The sequence below is a fragment of the Mastacembelus armatus genome, chromosome 12 (genome assembly GCF_900324485.2).
Source record: "Mastacembelus armatus chromosome 12, fMasArm1.2, whole genome shotgun sequence".
Classification (NCBI taxonomy): Eukaryota; Metazoa; Chordata; class Actinopteri; order Synbranchiformes; family Mastacembelidae; genus Mastacembelus; species Mastacembelus armatus.
The window spans coordinates 2,623,732-2,648,035 of NC_046644.1; the positions used below are offsets into that span (position 1 = coordinate 2,623,732).

The 24,304-nt window shown below is 39.0% G+C and overlaps 1 protein-coding gene across 4 annotated transcripts in view; it reads left to right on the forward strand.

The window, feature by feature from the left end:
• The window catches only part of LOC113124135 (ras-specific guanine nucleotide-releasing factor RalGPS1), a 116,967-nt gene that overhangs the window by 25,848 nt on the left and 66,815 nt on the right, over positions 1–24,304 (forward strand). For all 4 annotated transcript variants that reach the window (XM_026296595.1, XM_026296596.1, XM_026296598.1 and 1 more), the window contains 7 exons: positions 56–194; positions 1,331–1,435; positions 8,790–8,840; positions 14,831–14,914; positions 15,083–15,172; positions 16,858–16,950; positions 21,891–22,017. In XM_026296595.1, coding sequence (XP_026152380.1) covers positions 138–194; positions 1,331–1,435; positions 8,790–8,840; positions 14,831–14,914; positions 15,083–15,172; positions 16,858–16,950; positions 21,891–22,017 — 607 coding nt within the window. In that variant the 5' untranslated portion in view covers positions 56–137. The remainder of the gene's footprint in view (positions 1–55; positions 195–1,330; positions 1,436–8,789; positions 8,841–14,830; positions 14,915–15,082; positions 15,173–16,857; positions 16,951–21,890; positions 22,018–24,304) is intronic.

A 24,304-nucleotide genomic window follows, 5' to 3' on the forward strand; every position in this document is an offset into this window, starting at 1 on the left:
TAGTGGGAAAAAAGCAAAAGTTACTGAGAATAAAGACTGTGTCCTCTGTCTCCAGGCATGGATGAGAGGTTATGTGTGGCCCTCAGCTAAAGGCCTCTGTCGCCTGACCTGTGCATCCTACCAGTCCCTCTGTGAGCATGTATCGCAGGAACGGGCTCTTAGATGGCACCAGCATCAATACAGTAACTTCAGAGGTAAGAACAAGATTCAGCAGACTCACAGAATTAACAGGCTTGTTCTCTTATTGTGGAAGCGTTTCAGTATGGGCTGTCCAGTTCATCAAAAATAAAATGGAATCTCCTCTTTAGAAACTGGTGGGGCTGTGGACTTCACTCTGAAAATGACCAATAATAATAATGATTTATTTACTTTATATTCTTTTTAGGATTTGTTGTAGGCTACAAATTTGATGAATTGAGGATTGATAATGCTCATGCATAGGTTAAAAAAAAATCACATTTCATTAGTAAAGGTAATTTACAGCGTGGGTAAACCTAACTTGTGGATTTAATGTGAAGTTTATTTTCAGAGTGCTTTGCAGCTTGTGTAAAGGGAAAATGCATTATCAGTAGATACAATAACATTTTCCATTTTATGTAAAGCAGTAGATCTGCAAGTCTGCGTAAGTTGTGAAATGACATGAGTAACAGTGTTGGCAATTTCTGTCCATCTCCATGGAAACTTCTCAATGGAAGTCCTGTCTCTTAGCACATTTCAGCTTGTCATCCCTGCAGATTTGCTGAGGTGTCAGTGAACTTGTGACAATAGATATGACAAACATTTCAAAGGAAAAACCATTTCGATTCAGGAAAATGTTATGAGTATTGCCACCTCGTGGACCAAGCTGTAAAGTTTCCATTGCTACTGTGAGTTTTTCACAAGTGGCTGACATAAGTGATTAGGGCAGGTGCCAGCATCATGACATTACTGCCCCTGTTCTTTCTGTAGTGCTGCTAACAGTGCAGTTTATCCTTAACCATGAAAATAAGTAGATAAAAACCCATTTGTCACCTATGGATGGAGGCATTGCTACAGAGTTCAGCTGTTTTTTCTATCATGTATCAATTGCAGAATCAAACTGTTGGTTGAAATGATGCTCACTGTCAGTAGGTTCAAAGTCAAACAATCCATCACAGATATTAACATTATTAAGTATATATTAAGGTAAAAAGACATTGGTAATCTGAATACATAACTGACTAAATGAATTTCACTTTCCACCTTTATTGAAATGGTACACAGTGTCATCACAGAACCTGTGATTGTGAATCCTGCCAACTGGACGCATTAGTATCCAGTAGTTAATATGATGATTTAATGTGCTTCTCAGGCCAGCAGCAGCTCAGATTCTCTGGATGGACCTTGCTTGGACTATGCAAAGTGTTATGATGCAGTCGTCTTTGACGTTCTGAAGGTGACTCCTGAGGAGTTTGCTGTAAGTAAACTTCAGATGTCACTCAGTATTTGTACAGCTCAGACCCAAGCACATTATTATATGTCCTGTACCATGCAAAACCTTTACACACTTTCAAACCTAAACACATTGAATTTTCAAAAACTTGACCAATGTAGAATTTAATTGATAACTTATAGGGATGTGCGGTATACCGGTACTGGAAAAATAATGGTATATGTCATATTTCAAACGGTACAATATCATAATTTTGCTCAGTTCGGTATTTCATTCGCTGCTGTTCTGAGGTCCAACACTACGCGGGTGACGCAAAACTGGCAAGCGTGAAAACAGTGGATCAAATAGGTAAAACTCGCTCTACACGTCCAAATTAATAAATAAAGAAAGCGGTAGAAGTGAAATATGGCATTACTTTGCCTCCAAAAGTAATGAAAAAGGTGAACCAACCCACCTTAATTCACGAGTCTGCGAGCGCTGCTATGGGTCATGTGCTGCCACGACTGCAGTCAAGCCAGCCGCGATTGAAATTTGAGTGATCGTACTATGATTACGGTAATTTGAGCAACAGCATAGAACCCGCTTTAAGAGCACTTTTCATTTTGATCAGAATTGAGAGATAATATAACAAGCTGTCGTTTCTGTTTTTTTCAATTTTGCCTTTATTTAATGTTTTATTTATAGGTCTTTCTTGACAGGTGTTTGTTTATTTGAGTAATGGTTTTCAGTATTTTTCAGCAGACTATAAAGACTCCACTTCTCATAAGTAGAAAAAAAGCTATGGTCAGTTCTTATAGGGCACATCCCATATTATATACTGTACATATCTCATATGAAACCATTTTACTGCAGCATTTATGAGATATGGGATATTTTAAACTTTAGAGGGCCATAAAAACCCCACTTCTCATAAGTAGAACAAATGAATGGTCAGTTTATATGGACAGTATACACAAACTCTGTAAGAGATTGAGCAATCATTTTTGCATGTATTTAATATAAAGTTTTGACAGAATCATGTGATACAATGTGCAGTTAACCCCTTTTGACTGTATAAATGTCTTTGCAAAGACATCCTTGTACATGTGCACACATATGTTACAGCGTGCTTAACTATGTATGGTGTATATGATCCAATAAATGTAATTTTTTCTAAAATAAAATTTGCATGTTCTAATATAGTCTTTCTCTAGGCCTCCTTCCTGGCAGCTCTAACCTCAGCATCCTTTTACCAATGTATTCACTGTTCCTCCTCTGAACATGTCCAAACCATCTCAATCTGGCTTTCCTTGGCTTTTTCTCCAAAACATCTAACATGAGCTGTCCCTCTGATGTCCTCATTCCTGATCCTATCCATCCTCGTCACTCCCAGAGAGAACCTCAACATCTTCAGCTCTGCTACCTCCAGCTCTGCCTCCTGTCTTTTTCTCAGTGCCACTGTCTCTAAACCAGACAACATTGCTGGTCTCACCACTGTCTTGTCCACCTTTCCTTTCATTCTTGCTGACACTCTTTTGTCACACATCACACCTGACACTTTCCTCCACCTGTTCCAACCTGCTTGCACACGTCTCTTCACTTCTTTTCCACACTCTCCGTTGCTCTGGACTGTTGACCAGTTGTACTTAAAATCCTCCACCTTCTTCACCTCTACTCCCTGTAACCTCACTGTTCTACTTGAGTCCCTCTCATTTACACACATGTACTCTGTTTTACTGCGGCTAACCTTCATTTCTCTCCTTTCCAGAGCAAACCTCCACCTCTCTAGATTTTCCTTCACCTGCTCCCTGCTCTCACTACAGATGACAATGTCATCTGCAAACATCATGGTCCACAGAGATTCCTGTCTAACCTCATCTGTCAGCCTGTCCATCACCACAGCAAACAAGAAGGGGCTCAAAGCCGATCCTTGGTGCAGTCCCACCTCCACCTTGAACTCCTCTGTCACCCCTACAGCACACCTCACCACTGTCTTACAGCTCTCATACATGTCCTGCACCACTCAAACATACTTCTCTGCCACTCCAGACTTCCTCATACAAAACCACAGCTCCTCTCTCAGCACCCTGTCATACGCTTTTTCCAAATCTACAGACACAATGCAGCTCCTTCTGGCCTTCTCTGTACTTCTCCATCAGCATTCTCAAAGCAAATATTGCATCTGTGGTTCTCATTCTTGGCATGAAACCATACTGCTGCTCACAAATGCTCACTTCTGACCTCAGCCTAGCCTCCACTACTCTTTCCCATAACTTCATTGTGTGACTCATCAGCTTTATTCCTCTGTAGTTTCCACAACTCTGCATATCTCCCTTGTTCTTAAAGATGGGCACCAGTACACTTCTCCTCCATTCCTCAGGCATCCTCGCACTCTCCAAGATCTTGTTAAGTAGCCCAGTCGAAAACTCTACTGCCACCTCTCCTAAACCCTTCCATACCTCCACAGGTATGTCGTCAGGACCAACTGCCTTTCCACTCTTCATCCTCTTCAACGCCTTCCTCACTTCATCCTTACTGATCTTTGCTACTTCCTGCTCCACAACAGTCACCTCTTCTACTCTGTGCTATCTGACATTTTCCTCATTCATCAACTCTTCAAAGTATTCCTTCCATCTTTCCATCACACTTGTGGCACCTGTCAACACATTTCCATCCCTGTCCTTGATCACCCTAACCTGCTGCACATCCTTCCCATCTCTCTCTCTCTCTCTGCCTCGCCAACCTGTACAAATCCACCTCTCCCTCCTTAGTGTCCAACCTATCATACAAATCCTCATACGCCCTTTGTTTGGCCTTTGCCATCTCTACCTTCACTTTACGCTGCATCTCCCTGTACTCCTGTCTGTTCTCTTCTGTCCTCTGTGTCCCACTTCTTCTTAGCTAACCTTTTCCTCTTAACACACTCCTGAACTTCCTCATTCCACCACCAAGTCTCCTTATCTGCTTTCCTCTTTCCAGATGACATACCAAATACTCTCCTACCTGTCTTCCTGATCACTTTAGCTGTAGCTGTCCAGTCATCTGGAAGATCCTCCTGACCTCCCAGAGCCAGTTTCAGCTCCTCCCTGAAAGCCACACAACACTCTTCCTTTTTCAACTTCCACCACTTGGTCCTCTGCTCTGCCCTTGTCCTCTTCATCTTCTTCACCATCAGAGTCATCCTACACACCACCATCCTATGCTGTCTGGCTACACTCTCCCCAACCACTACCAGTCACTGATCTCTTTCAGGTTGTAATGTCTACACAAGATGTAATCAACTTGTGTGCTCCTGCCTCCACTCTTATATGTCATCCTGTGCTCCTCCCTTTTCTGGAAAAATGTGTTCACTACAGCCATTTCCATGCTTTTTGCAAAGTCTACCACCATCTGTCCTTCTGCATTCTTGTCCTGCATACCAAACTTACCCATCACTTCCTCGTCACCTCTGTTTCCCTCACCAACATGTCCGTTGAAGTCTGCCCCAATCACCACTCTCTCACCACTAGGGATACCCTGAATCACCTCATCCATCTCCCTCCAGAGTTTCTCCTTCTCTTCTAACTCACATCCTACCTGTGGGGTATAACCACTGACAGCACTGGTAGTCCAATTTCCACTAGCACCCTGTAAGTCAACAGCACCAGTGGTGGTCATTGTTAACCTGGGCCACGACCGATCTGGTATGGAAGTCATATTTGTGATTCACATGTTTGATTTGGCTGAAATTTTACGTCGGATGCCCTTCCTGACACAACCATTTGCATTTACCCGGACTTGGGACCTGCACATGAAGACACTGGATTGTGCACCCCTGTGGTTGTATTAATATAGTTATTTACAAGACTTATATATTGAAAAGTTCACAGGAAAAATAACACTATATGAATATTGTTTATTTTTCCATTGGTTATTTTGTGACATATGAGGCATATCATGTGTCATTGTCTATACTTATCGCATAATGGCATGAATTTTATCAGAACACCACATTTATATCTGAGTACTGACTAATGCATACATTTGTCATTCCCCGCTAAACTGAATATGGGTCAAGTAATAGGTGAAAGAAGAATTGATGGTGAACAGCACATGTTACTTCCCCTCAAGAAACACCAAAGGAGCCAAAGAGCATTTATTCAGGTCACACATTAAAAAAAGAATACTTGTATTGTCCGTAAACATCGTTTTTATTTTTACATTTTATTTTTTATTAATTTATGATTTACAAACTATTTGTATGTCATATGTTAAATTCTGAGGAGATTCCAAAATCCTCATTCTTTAATAATTTTTGAATTTAAAATAATGGATCATGCAGCATTTGGATGAGGCAGCAGATGTTTATCTGACAATGCTGTTAATAAGTTTAATGTAAGTAAAATGATTCCATCTTTATTTACGTCTATGCCAAGTATAAACATAGTGGAGGGCAGCTGCCTCAATCTCACTCCCTACCAAATTGATCATATTGTTGACAGCGCTGTAGCCTCACTGTGTGAAATGCTTGATACTGTGGCCCCTCTGAAAAAGAAGTTAGTGAATCAGAGGAGATTAGCCCCATGGTATAATTTACATGTTCATACCTTAAAGCAGGCATCACGAAGGCTGGAAAGGAAGTGGCGTTCCACAAACTTAGAGGAAATTTTTCTAGCCTGGAAAAACAGTCTACTAACATATAAAAAAGCTCTCCGTAAAGCCAGAACTGCATACTATTCATCACTAATAGAGGAAAATAAGAACAATCCCAGGTTTCTTTTCAGCACTGTAGCCAGGCTGACAAAAAGTCACAGCTCTGTTGAGCCCAGTGTTCCCTTAACTCTCAGCAGTGATGAATTTATGAGTTTCTTTACAAATAAAATCACAACTATTGGCGATAAAATTCAGCAGATGCTTCCTATACCTGCAATAAATGAATCTTCTACTACAGTAGCTCTTGAATCATCTGTAAAACCTCAGTTATGTTTAGACTGCTTCTCTCCCATAGATCTCTCTGAATTCATGGCTGTTCCTCCCAATCATGCCCCTCCAGGTTTCACTGTCACAGCTGGGCAGCTATAAGCAAGCCCACACCAGCTTGCCGCCTCTCACCACAGGCAACTCCCGGCCATCAGGCGCTTCCCTTCAAGCCCCAACCCCAGGCTTGGCTCCAGGGTGGGGCCCTGTCTTTGCCATACTGGGCCACGTCATAGTCCTTGTTCTTGTCCTCTTTATAAGGGAGTCTGCTTCAGCCTCTCTGAAACACCTGCTACATAGGGGATGACCAGGTTTTTCCTCTGTGGATGTTGAGGCTCAGCAGTGTCTCTTGTTTTTCTTGCTGATGTGGATGTTGTTTGGTTGAAAGCCCACTTAGGGTAAACCTGCTTAGGATAGCCACAGGTTTTGAGGGCTGTCTTCAAGTGTGTGTCTTTCTTTCTCTTGGCCTCCATGGAGGTAGGGATGTTGTTTGCTCTGTGGTGTAAAGTCCTGATGACTCCTAGTTTGTGTTGCAGTGGGTGATGGGAGTCAAATATCGGGCATTGGTCTGTGTGTGTGGGTTTCTTGTAGACTTCTTTCAGACCCGATGACGACCTTACAGTCCAAAAAGGCTAGCCTGTTCTCTTTGGTGTCATCTCTGGTGAATTTAATGTTTGCATCTACTGCACTGATGCATTGATTCCTGGGTCTTGATTTTTACCCAGGTGTCATCCACATATCTGAACCAATGGGTTGGTGCCATCCCTGTTAAGGAGCTGAGAGCTTTCTTTTCCACTTCTTCCATGTACAGGTTGGCAACGATGCATGACACAGGGGACCCCATGGCACGTCCATGTTTCTGTCTGTAAAATTCAGAAGTATGTGGTGTTCAGACAAAGATCCAATAGCAGGCAAATTTGGTCTGGGTTGAGGCTGCTCCTGGCAGAGAGGGTATCTTTCAGTTCTCTCCTAACACTGCCTGTAGCTCCATCTTTGTGCATCTTAGGGAGCCTATACGTACAGGGGGTGGTCTCCCCTGGATACAACCTGTAGTAGGTGGTCCTGTCAATGGCATTTCCAGGGGTTTTAAACAGTCAATCACCCTTTTCTTGTAGGTGCTGGTGGGGTCCCTTCTTAATCTTTCGTAGGTCTGTTGGTCTTCCAAGAGAGAAGTTACTTTTCCATGAGAGTCTGATGTATTTAGGACCACTGTGCTTCTCCCTTTGTCTGCAGGCAGGATGGTAATAGTCTCGTTCTTGGTCAGGGATGACAGGGCCCTGCTCTCCTGGGTGGTGAGGTTAGATGGTGGCCCCCTAAACTTTAAAATGTCCCATATCTTGGAAATGCTGCAGTAAAATGGTTTCATATGAGGCTTTAGTATGGGACGTCCCCTATAAGAACTGACCGTTGTTTTGTTCTACTTATGAGAAGTGGGGTCTTTATAGTCTGCTGAAAAATACAGAAAACCATTACTCAAATAAACAAACACCTGTCAAGAAAGATCTATAAAGCCAAAATTGAAAAAATGGAAACATGACAGCTTATTATATTATCTCTCAATTCTGAGCAAAATGAAAAGTGTTCTGAAAGCGCGTTCTGTGTTGTTCCTGAAATAACCATAATCATAGAAGTATGATCGCTCACAAATTTCAATCACGGCTGGCTCGACCATGTTTTTCAGAACTGCAGCTGGCTTGTGCATAACACAGGTCTAACAGGATTTAGTGCGGATTTAGCGGTAAAATATGCTTTAAATGGCAAAACCGCACAAAAAAAAAAAGGTATCAGTTAGGCAGAGCAATTTGTGCTGTTATGTTTTGGCTTCTAGCTTTCTGATGCTTTGTAGCACCGTGTTGTTACAAACATCTTCAGAGTCTGCGCAGTCTCAGCTTTCATTTGGGGTGGACATTGTGTGATTTGCTTAAAGGGGCCCAGCAGTAGACTGGTGTTATGTGGAGTTTGATATTTAAGTAATTCATTTGAGTTGTTTGGGATATGTAAAAATGGTTTATATATTCTTGTAGCCTGTATTTTAATTTCATCTCTTCTGATTTTTTTTTTTTAACATTTTCTTTGTACAACTGTTCATGCGGAGTTTCAAGCAGTGTTTAATAAAATTGTTTTCAATTTGTTTATATTTTGAGTCTGATTATTTGTCACCTATGGTATCGATTTAGTATCGATACCTAGGTATTCGATCCTAGTATTCCTAGTATTAGATCCTAGTGTCAAAATTGTGGAATTGAGCCATCCCTAATAAACGGAATTTTATTGATCACATTTTGTGAACATTTGAGAAACTTCGGGCACTTCCTCCAAGTAAGTTAGTTGTAACTTAGATTGAAGTAATGCTTGAATTTGCAATAGACATACAGAAGCCAACTATTCCTTCTGTTTATTATCACCTTTAGAAATAACATTCATTGCTTTCTTGTTTTTTCAGAGCCAAATCACCTTGATGGATGCACCAGTCTTTAAAGCGATACAACCAGAGGTAACAGACCCACATTGTTAGGTGGCTGGGCTCTTGAGAATCATTTCCAATTACAACTATATATAAACTCTTAACGTCATATGCATTTTGCTGAAAAATATGCATTCCAGATCTACCCCTCATCACACACTGATTTTGATGCAGTCATGATGCTCTTCACAGCTTTTTCTACTTAGCTAAACACAGACTGGATCTTAGAATGTAACTCCATAGGAACCCTTTCTTTACCCTCTGTCAGTCACTGGTCTCCCCTCAGTGATTTCCTTCCCGCCCCATCAGTCCTGACACAGCCATATATAGCAAAGAGGTGGTCGAGATATTAGCTACTCATAATGTAGAACTTAACTCAAGATAAAGCTCTCTCAAGTAAATCTAGTTTTCTTCAGTTGCTTGTTTCCAAATAACATAATTATCCTGATGGAGGACACATGACTTTATCAACGTGTATTTTAATTGAAACATTCATATAAAACTGAATGCTAATACAGGGTAAGGTTCTGGCTCCATATAATACAGTTACTAGATGATGCTTTAATCATCTAGCTATTTTAATACGTGGATTGTACTGTGTAATGTAGCTCATTGTTGCTGGTCATTTTCCAGGGGTTTAATCAACTGTATTATCATCTCTAAAAATATGCTAGCATTGCTTTAGGCACGTCTGTCTCCTTTTTCTTTCTCATATAATTAATTTAACTGTGATGATAATAAGGAAAAATAAAACTAATGACTAAATTAATTATAGAGCCTTTGGTTAAGTCATATAATTCACTCTGACCATCACTTCTTATTCTGTGTTTTGTTAAATTCTTTGCATGTGTATAAGGTAAAATTAGTCGCAATTTGCACCACTGATACTAGGATTAGAACATTTGAAAATAAATTTTGAAATTGAAAAATTTGGTTTCAGAACTGAAAAACATGATTGAAACATTTAAAAATAAGATTTGAATATCTGAAACAGCAACAGGGAAAAATGATCTGAAAGCTAAAAAAAAGTCTGCACTTAAAATATTGTTTCAAAAACTGAAAACATTGCAGAATAAAGGCCTTTACATACTCCGTGAGAAGCGAGAAATTTGTTCTCTCTCCCAGGGCTGCGAGAAAAGAATGACCTCATTTTTTTTTTTCTCACAGCCTTGATCTGGGAGTTCTCTCAGCTTGTTCTTGACACATCATCTGGGCAGAACTTTTTTTCTTGTGTGGTGTCCGACAGCTATTGTGTGATTGGTCAGAAATTTGAAAAGGGGCGTGGTTAATGTGAAAAGCAGAAATGTCCTAGTTTTGAGGAAGTCAATACAGTTGGATACCGTAAAGATAATACCTTGATTTCACCACTACTGTTCCACCCTTTTATTTCTACTATAGCTGCATACATTCACTAGATGTCGCATTGGAGCTTCTCATTTATATATCGTTTTGCCAAGGGGGTGTACCCCTGCCTTTCACCCAAAGACCCTAAATAGGAATAAGCAGGTATAGATAATGAATGAATGAATGTCAGTTATCTACCAGTATTATACCTTTACAAACGTGATGAATTTTATCATAGCTAAATGAACCATTCCTTCTTTTAAACTAGCTAACATAGTGTTACTATTGATGCCATGTTCTGATACATGCTTCAAAAAGTGTTTATATTATATTTATTAATTGGTTATACCACTCTACCAGTTGTTGTATTAGCTAAGTAGCCTTAAATTATCTCATTTTAAGAGTTATTTGTTCATGGTGCTAACATGACATACCCTAAACTATGTCAATATTGAAACGTCAGTGTTAACATAACGGCATAACAAGTGTTTTTCTGATTAACTTTTAGTGTGTACACAAAGTAAATGGAGAAGACTGGAATGAAAAGTTCCAGTGAAAGGGAAGGACTTTGTCCCCACTGTCCACTCAGGTGTCTGTAGCTGAAAACATGTTTAGTTCCTGAATTTGAAGCTGTGAACAGCCTGTTTGAACTGAGACGCTCATGAGTTAACAATGACATATATATAACTGAACCTTATTTAGGTCATCTTTTCAGGGTAGCACGGAACTTATGTTTCAAGCTCATTCTGATTCTGAGTCTGATTTCTAAGTTACACCGGCCTGAATTTAATTATAGTCAGTGAAAATGTATGTGTATAATTTCCCCAAATGAAGTGAATTAAAACAAAAATAAGAAATGTTTAAAGGTAATTTGAAGAACTGTGACGCCTGCCAATAGTATTTTAATCTTAGTGTTAGTTGTAATTATGTACAGTATTATTTTCTCATTCCCTTATTTCCAAAATTCTATAGGTTATGAAATGATATTAAAGTAGTCGTTTTGGGACTAAAAGTTAAAAGTTGTTACAGTTAATACCCTTTTATTTAATAATTACCTAAAGTAACTTAATTTTAAATTTTATAGAAATAGTTTTATAACCTAAAAAAGATGTACAGTGGGTACAGAAAGTATTCAGACCCCTTTAAATTTTTCACTCTTTGTGTCATTGCAGCCATTTGCCAAAATCAAAAAAGTTCATTTTATTTCTCATTAATGTACACTCAGCACCCCATCTTGACAGAAAAAAACAGAAATGTAGAAATTTTTGCAAATTTATTAAAAAAGAAAAACTGAAATATCACATGGTCATAAGTATTCAGACCCTGTGCTCAGTATTGAGTAGAAGCACCCTTTTGAGCTAGTACAGCCATGAGTCTTCTTGGGAATGATGCAACAAGTTTTTCACACCTGGATTTGGGGATCCTCTGCCATTCTTCCTTGCAGATCCTCTCCAGTTCTGTCAGGTTGGATGGTGAACGTTGGTGGACAGCCATTTTCAGGTCTCTCCAGAGATGCTCAATTGGGTTTAGGTCAGGGCTCTGGCTGGGCCAGTCAAGAACGGTCACAGAGTTGTTCCGAAGCCACTCCTTTGTTATTTTAGCTGTGTGCTTAGGGTCATTGTCCTGTTGAAAGGTGAACCTTCGGCCCAGTCTGAGGTCCTGAGCACTCTGGAAGAGGTTTTCTTCCAGGAAATCTCTGTATTTGGCCGCATTCATCTTTCCTTCAATTGCAACCAGTCGTCCTGTCCCTGCAGCTGAAAAACACCCCCACAACATGATGCTCCCACCACCATGTTTCACTGTAGGGATTGTATTGGGCAGGTGATGAACAGTGCCTGGTTTTCTCCACACATACCACTTAGAATTAACGCCACAAAGTTCAATCTTGGTCTCATCAGACCAGAGAATCTTATTTCTCATAGTCTGGGAGTCCTTCGTGTGTTTTTTGGCAAACTCTATGCGGGCTTTCATGTGTGTTGCACTGAGGAGAGGCTTCCGTCGGGCCACTCTGCCATAAAGCCCCGACTGGTGGAGGGCTGCAGTGATAGTTGACTCTGTGGAACTTTCTCCCATCTCCCTACGGCATCTCTGGAGCTCAGCCACAGTGATCTTTGGGTTCTTCTTTACCTCTCTCACCAAGGCTCTTCTCCCACGATTGCTCAGTTTGGCTGGACGGCCAGGTCTAGGAAGAGTTCTGGTCGTCCCAAACTTTTTCCATTTGAGGATTATGGAGGCCACGGTGCTCTTAGGAACCTTGAGTGCTGCAGAAATTCTTTTGTAACCTTGGCCAGATCTGTGCCTTGCCACAATTCTGTCTCTGAGCTCCTTGAGCAGTTCCTTCGACCTCATGATTCTCATTTGCTCTGACATGCACTGTGAGCTGTAAGGTCTTATATAGACAGGTGTGTGCCTTTCCTAATCGAGTCCAATCAGTTTAATTAAACACAGCTGGACTCCAATGAAGGAGCAGAACCATCTCAAGGAGGATCAGAAGAAATGGACAGCATGTGAGTTAAATATGAGTGTCACTGCAAAGGGTCTGAATACTTATGACCATGTGATATTTCAGTTTTTCTTTTTTAATAAATTTGCAAAAATTTCTACATTTCTGTTTTTTTCTGTCAAGATGGGGTGCTGAGTGGACATTAATGAGAAATAAAATGAACTTTTTTGATTTTGGCAAATGGCTGCAATGACACAAAATGTGAAAAATTTAAAGGGGTCTGAATACTTTCCGTACCCACTGTATTTTGGAATAAAAATCCATGTTTTGATGTAAACAAACATCCTGATTCATAAATACATCTCGTGGGTTTGTAATAAACCAAATCGGCCGTAAATGCAGCAAGTTATAAGGATTGAGTATCGACAGAATCAACATTAAGAAGCCCAACTTGTGGCTACAATGATGTTGTAATAGAAGTGGCTTATGCAGCATCTACTGTATATATATGTCGTCTACCACCAAGAAAGAGCTGCAGGAACAGAAAGTGCAGCGCACTTGTCAGTAGGGGATAAAACAAGGTTTGTGCAGAACAGATGAGTCACACATTAACAAGCAGTAATTTGAAGTGTTGAAATTATTACTTGGCATTTTATAAAATATGAGGCCATTTAGAACAAGGTGATACATGCCTCTTATCGCAATACATGAATTCTCTTATGATCAAAGTGATTAAACTGTTTACAGCTCACCTTCAGTTGATCGAATATTACAATAATGGGCTCACAAGTGTTTCCCCTTACCTTGTCAAGGAGGTGACATTCAAAATGCTATATTTCTGTGCAACGATAAAAACACGGGTCAGACCTAATTTAACATGGTTGGTTTTTGCGTGATGAGAAAATTATTGCAGTGAGGGAGCAGCAGTTAGGTAAATAAGTATGTTTCACACACAGACAAGTTAATGTAATGTAAAATTAAGTGGCACTGAATAGCAAACTCGCAAATTTCATCATATATATCTCTTAAAACTCACCAGTCCAGTTAATCGTACTACACAAACCTTGATTCCAGCCATGTTTGTTTATTTTATTTAATATAGGATAATGCACATTGATTAACACGTGTTCATCAGTCCAACATGTAAATGTGCCAGATTTAGACTTAATTTTCATCTGTAGCCCCTTGGCAGGTTGATGTTACAAGAAAAATTCATTTAGCAGGCACAGGAACAGACAATCTGAAGATTTACAATGACATTACGGCAAGAATTGGTAAAAAAAAAAAAATTGGAGCAGATTAGTAAAAATCAGAACATGCATTATAACCCACAATATACATGAAGCATAGATTAGATTGAGCACCGACACAGCAGACAGAAAAAAAAAGAACAGAGAAATAAAACATTTGTTAGTTTAAAATCACATCAGTCCAGATTATGTTGATGTGTTTGATTATATCCAACAGCAACTGTTTAATGGATTTACTGAAGGTGTTCAGTGAAGTAAGGTTTCTTAGTTCTGTTGGGTGTGAGGCATGGACTGAAAAGGCTGACTGTCCAAGGAAACTTTTCCTAAATGGGATTTTACAGTCTCCTCTGCTAGCACTGTTTGGATTTAATTGAAGAAGAACTGGCGCACTGGTTTCAATAGGTTGTCTTTACGGTGTCCAACTGTATTAACTGATGTCCAGTAAGACCAATATTCTTTTACAAGCCCTGTGACTGGCTGAGCATTCAAGAGCTCCCACCCCAGTCTTCGTCACAGTTTCAGATCTGTTGCTCGTGAAAACTGTCAGAAGACTGATTTGAAACACTGCAAAAATGAATTGAACCTTTGAATGGACTATGTTGAATGTTTCAGAAAGTGACCATTTGAAAGTTTCAGATTATTTATTTCCTGTTTAAACAAGGTCAGAAATAGTATATGTGAAACTCTGAAGAATGAGTTTTGAAACCAGTTTTTTTTTTTTTTAAAGGTCATGTTATATTTTCAAACATTCAAATCCTGCTTTGTGCTGCAAACTGATGCTAATATCACCTCATACATGTTTGGCTTATCATTAGAAACTTGTATTCACATGGTTTCTATCCATTCTTGAAATCAGCAGCTCTGAGGGGGAAATATTGCCAAAGTTTGATAAAACTGAACAGTTTTAATTTGTAATCTCATGGTGGTATTGGTTAATGTTACACATTTTTCAAATCTGTTGGGTATGATTTTCTAATTGGCAGGAGCTGGCCAGCTGTGGGTGGAATGGGAAAGAGAAACACAGTTTGTCCCCCAATGTGGTTGCATTCACACGCAGATTCAACCAGGTACATCTTACAGAATTACACATCGAGGCACACACTCTTATAACCATCCTTTTTGAATCTGCTTTTTGCAAGACTTAAACCTTGTTAAAATGTAAATGTATACTAAATCAATAAGTAGCTTTGTGTGTATGTTTTAAATTCACTATTCACTATGTTGTTATGTTGCAGGTGAGCTTTTGGCTGGTGAGAGAAATCTTAACTGCCCAGACATTGAAAATCCGTGCAGAAATACTCAGCCATTTTGTCAAAATAGCAAAGGTGAGATCAGATTACTGTATATTTATTATTAACTGAATTAACAATATGAGATGTAATTATTCTAACTAAAGAATGATAAGTACAGTTTGTGCAAGTTGTGGAGTGTTGCTGTTCATTCTTGCTCTGTTAACAGTACCTGTCTTACTGGGAATTCATTAGTGGCTGAAAGCAATAATGTGTTCATAAATCATTTCATACTATAACATATTTTCAAAAGACAAAGGCATGCTTTCAGTGCCTCTGTTGTTACACTTGGAATAGCTCAATATGATGCTTGATAAGGTACAATAAGAAAACAGTTAATGCTGCAGCATCTTGAAGTTTCCCAAGCATTTTATTACACTATATATGTAGTGATAGACAAAACTGACATTCTGATGGTAAAAGGAGAATGGTGCTTCTGCTCTGGTGGTCTGATAATGGAAAAAGTGGAAGAGGGTCTTATTGTATAATCACAGCGCTGAATAGAAAAGACACATGAAAGTATGACAATGTTCTCGACAAATCACAAAGATATTAACTTTTGAAAATAAAATATACTGTATGTACCTCATCTTACCTTAACTATTTGCAGAACCAAAATGCATCCAGAAACACTCAGCAGTGATGGATTAGGGTGTAAAATACAACAATGTAATTGAAATCAGACATAAAATTGGAGACCCTTGTATGTGAAATCAGGAATGTAGAAAAATAGAATGATCCAAGTATTCATTAGCAGTAGCAGTTACTTTGAATAAGACATGATCATAACTGGTTGAAAGGATTTCCAAAACTACAAAAATGCTTTGAATCGGCACAAAAAGTTTATCACAAAAAAAAACATAGTCGTATTAGTTATATAAATAATTCTTCTCTTGTCAAAGTTCCCAGTTTTAATAAATGATTTTTACAAACACTGATCTTTTCTTTTCTTTTCTTTTCTTTTCTTTTCTTTTCTTTTCTTTTCTTTTCTTTTCTTTTCTTTTCTTTTCTTTTCTTTTCTTTTCTTTTCTTTTCTTTTCTTTTCTTTTCTTTTCTTTTCTTTTTTTTCTTTTTTTTCTTTTCTTTCTTTTCTTTTACCAAAGGAATGTTTCAAGTGCCTGTTTAACTTAACTTTATTAAAGAATTTTATTTCACAATTCCAGTAGAAACCCATCAAGGACATTGATTTAGCAGATAACAGCTAAAGGACTGTATTGTATTGTATCTGTATTGTCTGACTCAATCGTGTCATTGGATCTGAACCCACAATATGGTATTCTGAACTGCTGGTTCCTCCATCACTCTAGGGGGCCACCATCTTTCTCCTGTTATCTCTATCATGACTGATCTCTGGCAGTGTGTTTTGTACCCTACAATATACCTAACATCTTACTCTTTCTCAGTTCAGTAGAGAAGGGAGCATGTTTTTAGACAGTATTTTAAATCATACCTCGAAAATTTATAAATACGGTGGTACACCTTAATACTATGAAACACCTAAGCCCAGAGAAAGTCTCCAGGTTCATGGTTGGCATGTTAATCCCTAAGCCATGGGGTGCCTCACAAAATGTTTTAAGAAATTATGTTTTTTAATTGAATCATACTGTAGATAATCACAGGTATATTACTCACATAAACAATTCACAATGACTATGAAGTCATTTAAACTTTGCGTAATATTGCAATTTGTGTGTTTATAAAATATCTGTGTTTGTTCTTAGAAACTGTTGGAGTTGAACAACCTTCATTCTCTGGTGTCAGTGGTGTCTGCTTTGCAGAGTGCTCCCATCTTCAGACTCAGCAAAACCTGGGCGGTAAGACTTCATACTCATCTTCAAGTAGAAGGAAACCTATCCTCATAACATTTTATAGACCTGCACCCACTCAAATATATTTTATTTTTATAGCCAATAAATATCTGCCACCATCCACAATACTCACTGGTTTATTTGCACAGTTTTATCAGGGTGTGTTGACATTTGTCTGCTGAAGGGGTCAGATGTCTCTTTACTTTCCTGAAATCTGAAGTTCAGACATATGCAGAATTTATGACACTACAAATCTGAGTAGTGACAAGTCAGTCATGGTTCCCATTGTAAATATAGGTACATTTAGGAGTGTAGTATTAAACCTGAAACTTGTGGTCTCAGAGCAGCCACAGCTAAATTTTCAGTAACCAGGTGCAGGAGTGGAAGATATAATTGCTAACAGCAAAATTACTATTTGATGTAAATTTATATTAGGTTTGTACTGTTGTTGGAGTATTACATTTGGCTCTCTGGTAGTAACCTGAGTACTAAATGCCTACTGCTAATAACCCAGTCTCTCATTTGCTCTTCATCAAACTTCTCATCACTCTTGGTCTGAGTGAGATTCAAACATGTATGGCTCTATTAATAATATAATAGTGTAATATCGTATAATAGTGTTCATGTTTAGTGTCTTGGGCTGCTTATATTGTACACTGTGTAATACTGATACTTTTTTCAGGACTGTTTGTGTTCTTTGTGTTGCCCTTATGAAACCAGGGCCAAATTAGTGTAACATTTTCATTACATAACCTAGTATACTATTCACCGAAAGAAAAGCTGGCAGGCAAGAGTGGAAACAGATGACCTGTTTTGCATTATGCAGTGCCCCATGAGTAATGGAGTTTAGTTAGAGATATCACAAATATCGCTTACAGGGTTGGACTGTCCAGTGTCAGCAGGGAGGTTATTCCAAATGAGGGAGGCATTGTAGGGACAAGGCCTGCAACTAACAGACTTCTTTTTTTACTCTGAGGACTGGAGCTCTGCATTCTGAGAACAGAGATGTGCCATTATATAAGGCTCAAATAGATCAGGCATGATGGAGGATGACCATTTAGGATTATGTATGTCATTAGAAGCATTTTCAAGTCTTATCTTAAGTTGATAGAGAGTCAATGAAATTGGTATAATGTGGTCAGAATTTTTGGACTTCACTCTGCAGCATTTTCATTTCATTTTCATTCAACATTTGACCACTTTTAGTAGAGGCATGTGGTGGCCCTAAAAAAAAGTTACAATTATCATGTCTGGATAACAAATGCATGAGTTGGGGGTACACCATTTGAAATGGCAGTGAAAAAAGCCAGCATTTTTACTGTACCCTCTTTAAAGAGAGAGTACAGTAGGACCAAATGTAAAACTAAGATACTTTGCTGTTAGTCTTTGAAGAATCACACAGTTGAGAGTTTCTGTTAACTAATCAAAGTGGTAACTGTGTTAGGCCAGTTTGCTGACTGGTATGTCAGTTTTGCCTGGATTTAGGACCAGAAGATTTTGTGGCATTCAGCTTTTCACAGAATTAGAAGCACACACAGCTGCGTTTCATCAACATAACCAACATTAATCCCATGACTGCATGTAATTTGGGAAAATGTGGAATATGAATAGAGAAGAGTAGAAGAACAGGAACAGAGCCTTGGACTAATCCATATTTCAAAACAGAAAACATTCAACCTTCCATCCACTACCTGTACTAAACCTCTTATTCTGTAGAGTGTCATGGGTAAGCATTAGTTCTATAAAAGCTTAATAAATACAATACCACTCAAAAAATCTTCCCGGTCTCTTAAGTTGTACTTGAGCATAAGTATCTGGTGACATATTGGTAAGAAAAAAATAGTTGTGCACAGGTAGAGAGAGATTTGGTTATTAGCAAGTTATTAATGACTATCAAAGATAATTATTGTAACTCACAGGGTAGGCTAGCTTGTTGAACATGACCTGTGCAAATGAGACAGACACAGCTGCAAGGCTTCTCCCTCTTTATTTTCCTCCTCACACTAAAGTTGTCTGGTGTTAATGGTGTGGCAATGAGGCCTGCTCGGTTGATGCTCTCATCCAGGATGTGAGCCCACTTCTCTCCCTCGGAAAATTCCAACATGTTGAGCCATTTGCTGTCTTCTGCAGGATAATGATACTAAGTGGTCTTCCTGTAGCTTGGATCACTGCTCAGACGAGGTGGAGGAACTGGTCCATGACAATGCCCAGTTCTTCCCTCAACTCACTAGCACCAGTGTCAATGGTTGCTTGCTACTGCAGTTCAGCCAAGTTGGTCAGGTGGACTGAAGAAGCATTCAGGACTCTCATCACAGTGCAAAAGACTTCTACATTTTGTTATCCAAGAAAGATTGGAGCTGGTTGGCCTTGCAGGACAGTATTAGTCCAGTGTTGGGCTAGTTTAGATGGAGATGTGAGGCTAGCAGGTATTTTACCATGGGCATCTACCCCCGTGTTATCACTTTTGGCCCTGTACATCTCCACCCTGGACACTTCACCAGAGGGTGTCTTCCTTCTCATCTGAGATGAGTTGATACGACATACCACTGTACTCTACAGATGGTTTGCTGAAAGCCATTATCAGGTATTGTCAGAATGGCTAGACTGGTGGGCCAGCCTGCGAAAAACACTTTTAAAGGTAAAGCGGGCACAATGCTGCCTGTGGATATTGCAACCCAAGGCACATAACACACACACACACATATTTGGGCCTTCCACTGCATTTTCAGTCCTGATTGCATCCAGTTGTAGCATGTCTGTGTACAAAGTGTACACCTTTTAAAGAAATCTTTAGTTTCTTGGCTATATCTCGTAAAAAATAAATTTCCTTTCTCAAGACAGGTATAGACTGATGCTTTTCAAAGGAAAGCTGTTTTGGTTTGACCATTTTTAGTTTTAATTTACACTGAAAATGACAGGTCACTACTAGTCATGAACTTATTTAAAAAAAAGTTTTAACAATCAGGAGGTCACGCATGATCAATTTAAGAGCATGGAGTTTCTGGAAAAACAGAGAGATGCAAAGCCTTCAAGTCTAACTGGTTACATACCAATGGGTAGTTGTTTTGTAAAAGATCATCTCTGAAATTCTAGATGGCTTATGTAATGATTAAATTGTTACAGATGAATGAAAACCCATTTTTTGTGTTTTGATATTCATTTTTATACATTTCAGTGTGAACATCCAATAATGTCTTATTGTTTCCAAAATTTTCTTCTGTGTGTATGTGTATGTACATGTGTATGTACATGTGTATGTACAGTGGGTACGGAAAGTATTCAGACCCCTTTTAAATTTTTCACTCTTTGTGACATTGCAGCCATTTGCCAAAATCAAAAAAGTTCATTTTATTTCTCATTAATGTACACTCAGCACCCCATCTTGACAGAAAAAAACAGAAATGTAGAAATTTTTGCAAATTTATTAAAAAAGTAAAACTGAAATATCACATGGTCATAAGTATTCAGACCCTTTGCAGTGACACTCATATTTAACTCACATGCTGTCCATTTCTTCTGATCCTCCTTGAGATGGTTCTGCTCCTTCATTGGAGTCCAGCTGTGTTTAATTAAACTGATTGGACTTGATTAGGAAAGGCACACACCTGTCTATATAAGACCTTACAGCTCACAGTGCATGTCAGAGCAAATGAGAATCATGAGGTCGAAGGAACTGCCCAAGGAGCTCAGAGACAGAATTGTGGCAAGGCACAGATCTGGCCAAGGTTACAAAAGAATTTCTGCAGCACTCAAAGTTCCTAAGAGCACAGTGGCCTCCATAATCCTCAAATGGAAAAAGTTTGGGACGACCAGAACTCGTCCTAGACCTGGCCGTCCAGCCAAACTGAGCAATCGTGGGAGAAGAGCCTTGGTGAGAGAGGTAAAGAAGAACCCAAAGATCACTGTGGCTGAGCTCCAGAGATGCAGTAGGGAGATGGGAGAAAGTTCCACAAAGTCAACTATCACTGCAGCCCTCCACCAGTCGGGGCTTTATGGCAGAGTGGCACGACGGAAGCCTCTCCTCAGTGCAAGACACATGAAAGCCCGCATAGAGTTTGCCAAAAAACACATGAAGGACTCCCAGACTATGAGAAATAAGATTCTCTGGTCTAATGAGACCAAGATTGAACTTTTTGGCGTTAATTCTAAACGGTATGTGTGGAGAAAACCAGGCACTGCTCATCACCTGCCCAATACAATCCCTACAGTGAAACATGGTGGTGGGAGCATCATGTTGTGGGGGTGTTTTTCAGCTGCAGGGACAGGACGACTGGTTGCATTGAAGGAAAGATGAATGCGGCCAAGTACAGAGATATCCTGGAAGAAAACCTCTTCCAGAGTGCTCAGGACCTCAGACTGGGCCGAAGGTTCACCTTTCAACAGGACAATGACCCTAAGCACACAGCTAAAATAACAAAGGAGTGGCTTCGGAACAACTCTGTGACCGTTCTTGACTGGCCCAGCCAGAGCCCTGACCTAAACCCAATTGAACATCTCTGGAGAGACCTGAAAATGGCTGTCCACCAACGTTCACCATCCAACCTGACAGAACTGGAGAGGATCTGCAAGGAAGAATGGCAGAGGACCCCCAAATCCAGGTGTGAAAAACTTGTTGCATCATTCCCAAGAAGACTGATGGCTGTACTAGCTCAAAAGGGTGCTTCTACTCAATACTGAGCACAGGGTCTGAATACTTATGACCATGTGATATTTCAGTTTTTCTTTTTTAATAAATTTGCAAAAATTTCTACATTTCTGTTTTTTTCTGTCAAGATGGGGTGCTGAGTGTACATTAATGAGAAATAAAATGAACTTTTTTGATTTTGGCAAATGGCTGCAATGACACAAAGAGTGAAAAATTTAAAGGGGTCTGAATACTTTCCGTACCCACTGTATATATGTATATTTATATATACACACACATATAATCTTCTCTGTTGTTGTAGTTGATCAGTCGGAAAGACAAAGCCACATTTGAGAAGCTAAATTATCTGACATCCAAGGAAGAGAACTACACCCGCATGAGAGAATATATCTGCTCCCTGAAGATGGTGCCCTGTATTCCTTACCTTGGTAAGTTCTCCATCTTTGCTATTATTTCAACATACTTTAGGTCCTTGTAAAATCAGTTGTATGCTTATATCTGTGCCGAATTCTGGTGTAGTGGTTTGGGAAACATAAATGTACATTACCCAACAACTACTGCTCAGGAAACAATTTAAGCATGTGTGTTAACCTTATCAAAGGAAAGGACCAGGGTTTGAATAAGTTGACTGGAGGGTAGTTGTGGAATACTTGCAAGTGTCCTGGGTTCTTATGTTCTTATGTTGCACAGTTGAGTCCAAATGAAGTCCAGGGGCCGTATTCCAACAGAACAGGAACATAAAAGGAAAATGTTGAAGGCTGCTCATAACTGAAGAGAATACTCTAACGTGAAAAAGTAAAAATTTGAATTAAATGAAATAATAGAATAAAAGACCTAGTTCCAAATGTAAAGATTACGCCCAGAGAACATGGCAACAAATCTGGAAGTTTCTCAGCTAATGAACTAGAATTAAAGAAGTAACTATTTCCTCTATTAAGAATTCAGCTGAGAATACCACATTGAAGACATAAATAACTCTAGACCCGCAACAACTAATCAATATGATAATGATAAAAATTGATTAATAAAATAGTTGGCAACGAATGTATTTATCAATAAGTTGGATGTATTGATGTCGATGTTTGTGGCGGTACACACTGACTTGTTGAGCAGCTGCAAAGGCGAAAATGGTAGAAGGAGAGAGGGATGAAAGTCACGTTCTGTTTCATAGCATTCGTTTCATGTCTCACATTGGTAAGTGCGTTTAGTGTGACTTTGTCAGAAGCTCCTATTGCATTACGTCAAAGCAGTAGAGAAAACAGAGTGGTAACACTTCCATAGGACTCCATGGAAAAAGATGGTGGCGATATTTCTGGCCAGCTTCCGGATTATTTAGACTCTCAATAGTTCCAAACATGACCCAGTGCGGAGTTGGACCACGTTCATTTCTATTGCTGCTTATGGGGCAATTACAACGGTGAGTTGACTACATGACGATGTTTTTCAAATGATCAAATGTATATCCTATATAAGATGACCTTTATACAATAGAAGCTGTTATTTTTTGCATGTGCTCAGCATAGTGATTAATCCTTATTTTAATTTTTATAACTGAAGAGCAGAGCACTAGCCTGAAAACTTCAATTTCTTTGCCAAATGTGAAGGTTAACTTAGCTCAAAATATGTGTTACTGCAGTAATTAATATCTGACATTTGATTATTTAGAGTAGGCTCAGTTGTTTAATTAGGGTAATGTGGGAAGTCGTTTAACAATGGGTTTGATTTATATATTTGTTGAACCCGAAGATGTTAGCTAGGTCAGCTCACACATTAGCTAGCTAGTTGGAGAAAAGTACATGTCATGTAATATTAAATACATCTCATATATTTAAGTCAGTAACCTAAATCTATTATAATGTGCTGGGTATCAGCGGGTTTGTGATCAGTTTGTCGCACTTTTCACTTGAAGGAAATGTATTTGTTACTTTCTTTTAAAACTGGCTGGATAACTTGTAAGATTGGTATTTTTTATGCATTCATGAAGTGCAGCTGAGCTTGTCAGTTATGTGAAATTTCACTGAATTGCTGCATTTTCATTTTTTTTTTTTTTTGTAATAGGGCAAAAAGATTAACCTAGCAATTTAATATGGAAAACGATAGCAAAAAAGGTCAGGTGAATTTGTATCATTAAGAATGTATTTAATAATTATGAAAAACAGATTATTGCAGAGGTGGAGTTGCTGGAGTGAGACTGCAGGTGGCTATAGGAACAACACTGTCTTCAAAGCTCTGCACTGAAACCGCTGGGAAGGACAGGCCAAGTACATCCATTGTTTATATTAATAATGATAAATAATAGCAATAAAGTTTCATTAACCCATCTTTGTTATGCTTTTTCACACATTTTTTTAAAAACACACTTGTTCACTTGTTTAAAAACTGAAATGTGCATCACCCATCCTAATTATGTTGGAGTCTCACCACGCCTTCTCCCTATTTCTTTTTCTTCGTTCGCTTGTTAATACACACGTTCACACACATACACACACTTTATTGAAGAACTACATGTTTACCTTTCATTCTTTTATGTTGCAGGCTCACCATGCCTCCTAGTATAGGATCCAGGATGCAGAGGACCACAGTAGCTACGGTTGTTTTTCACACACATTTTTAAACACACTTGCTCTTTTATTTATTCTGAATTATGTCACACAATTTTCTGCTGTTGTAGCCCTGAATAATGCCTTGTTCTTGCTTAATAAAATTTATAAAATA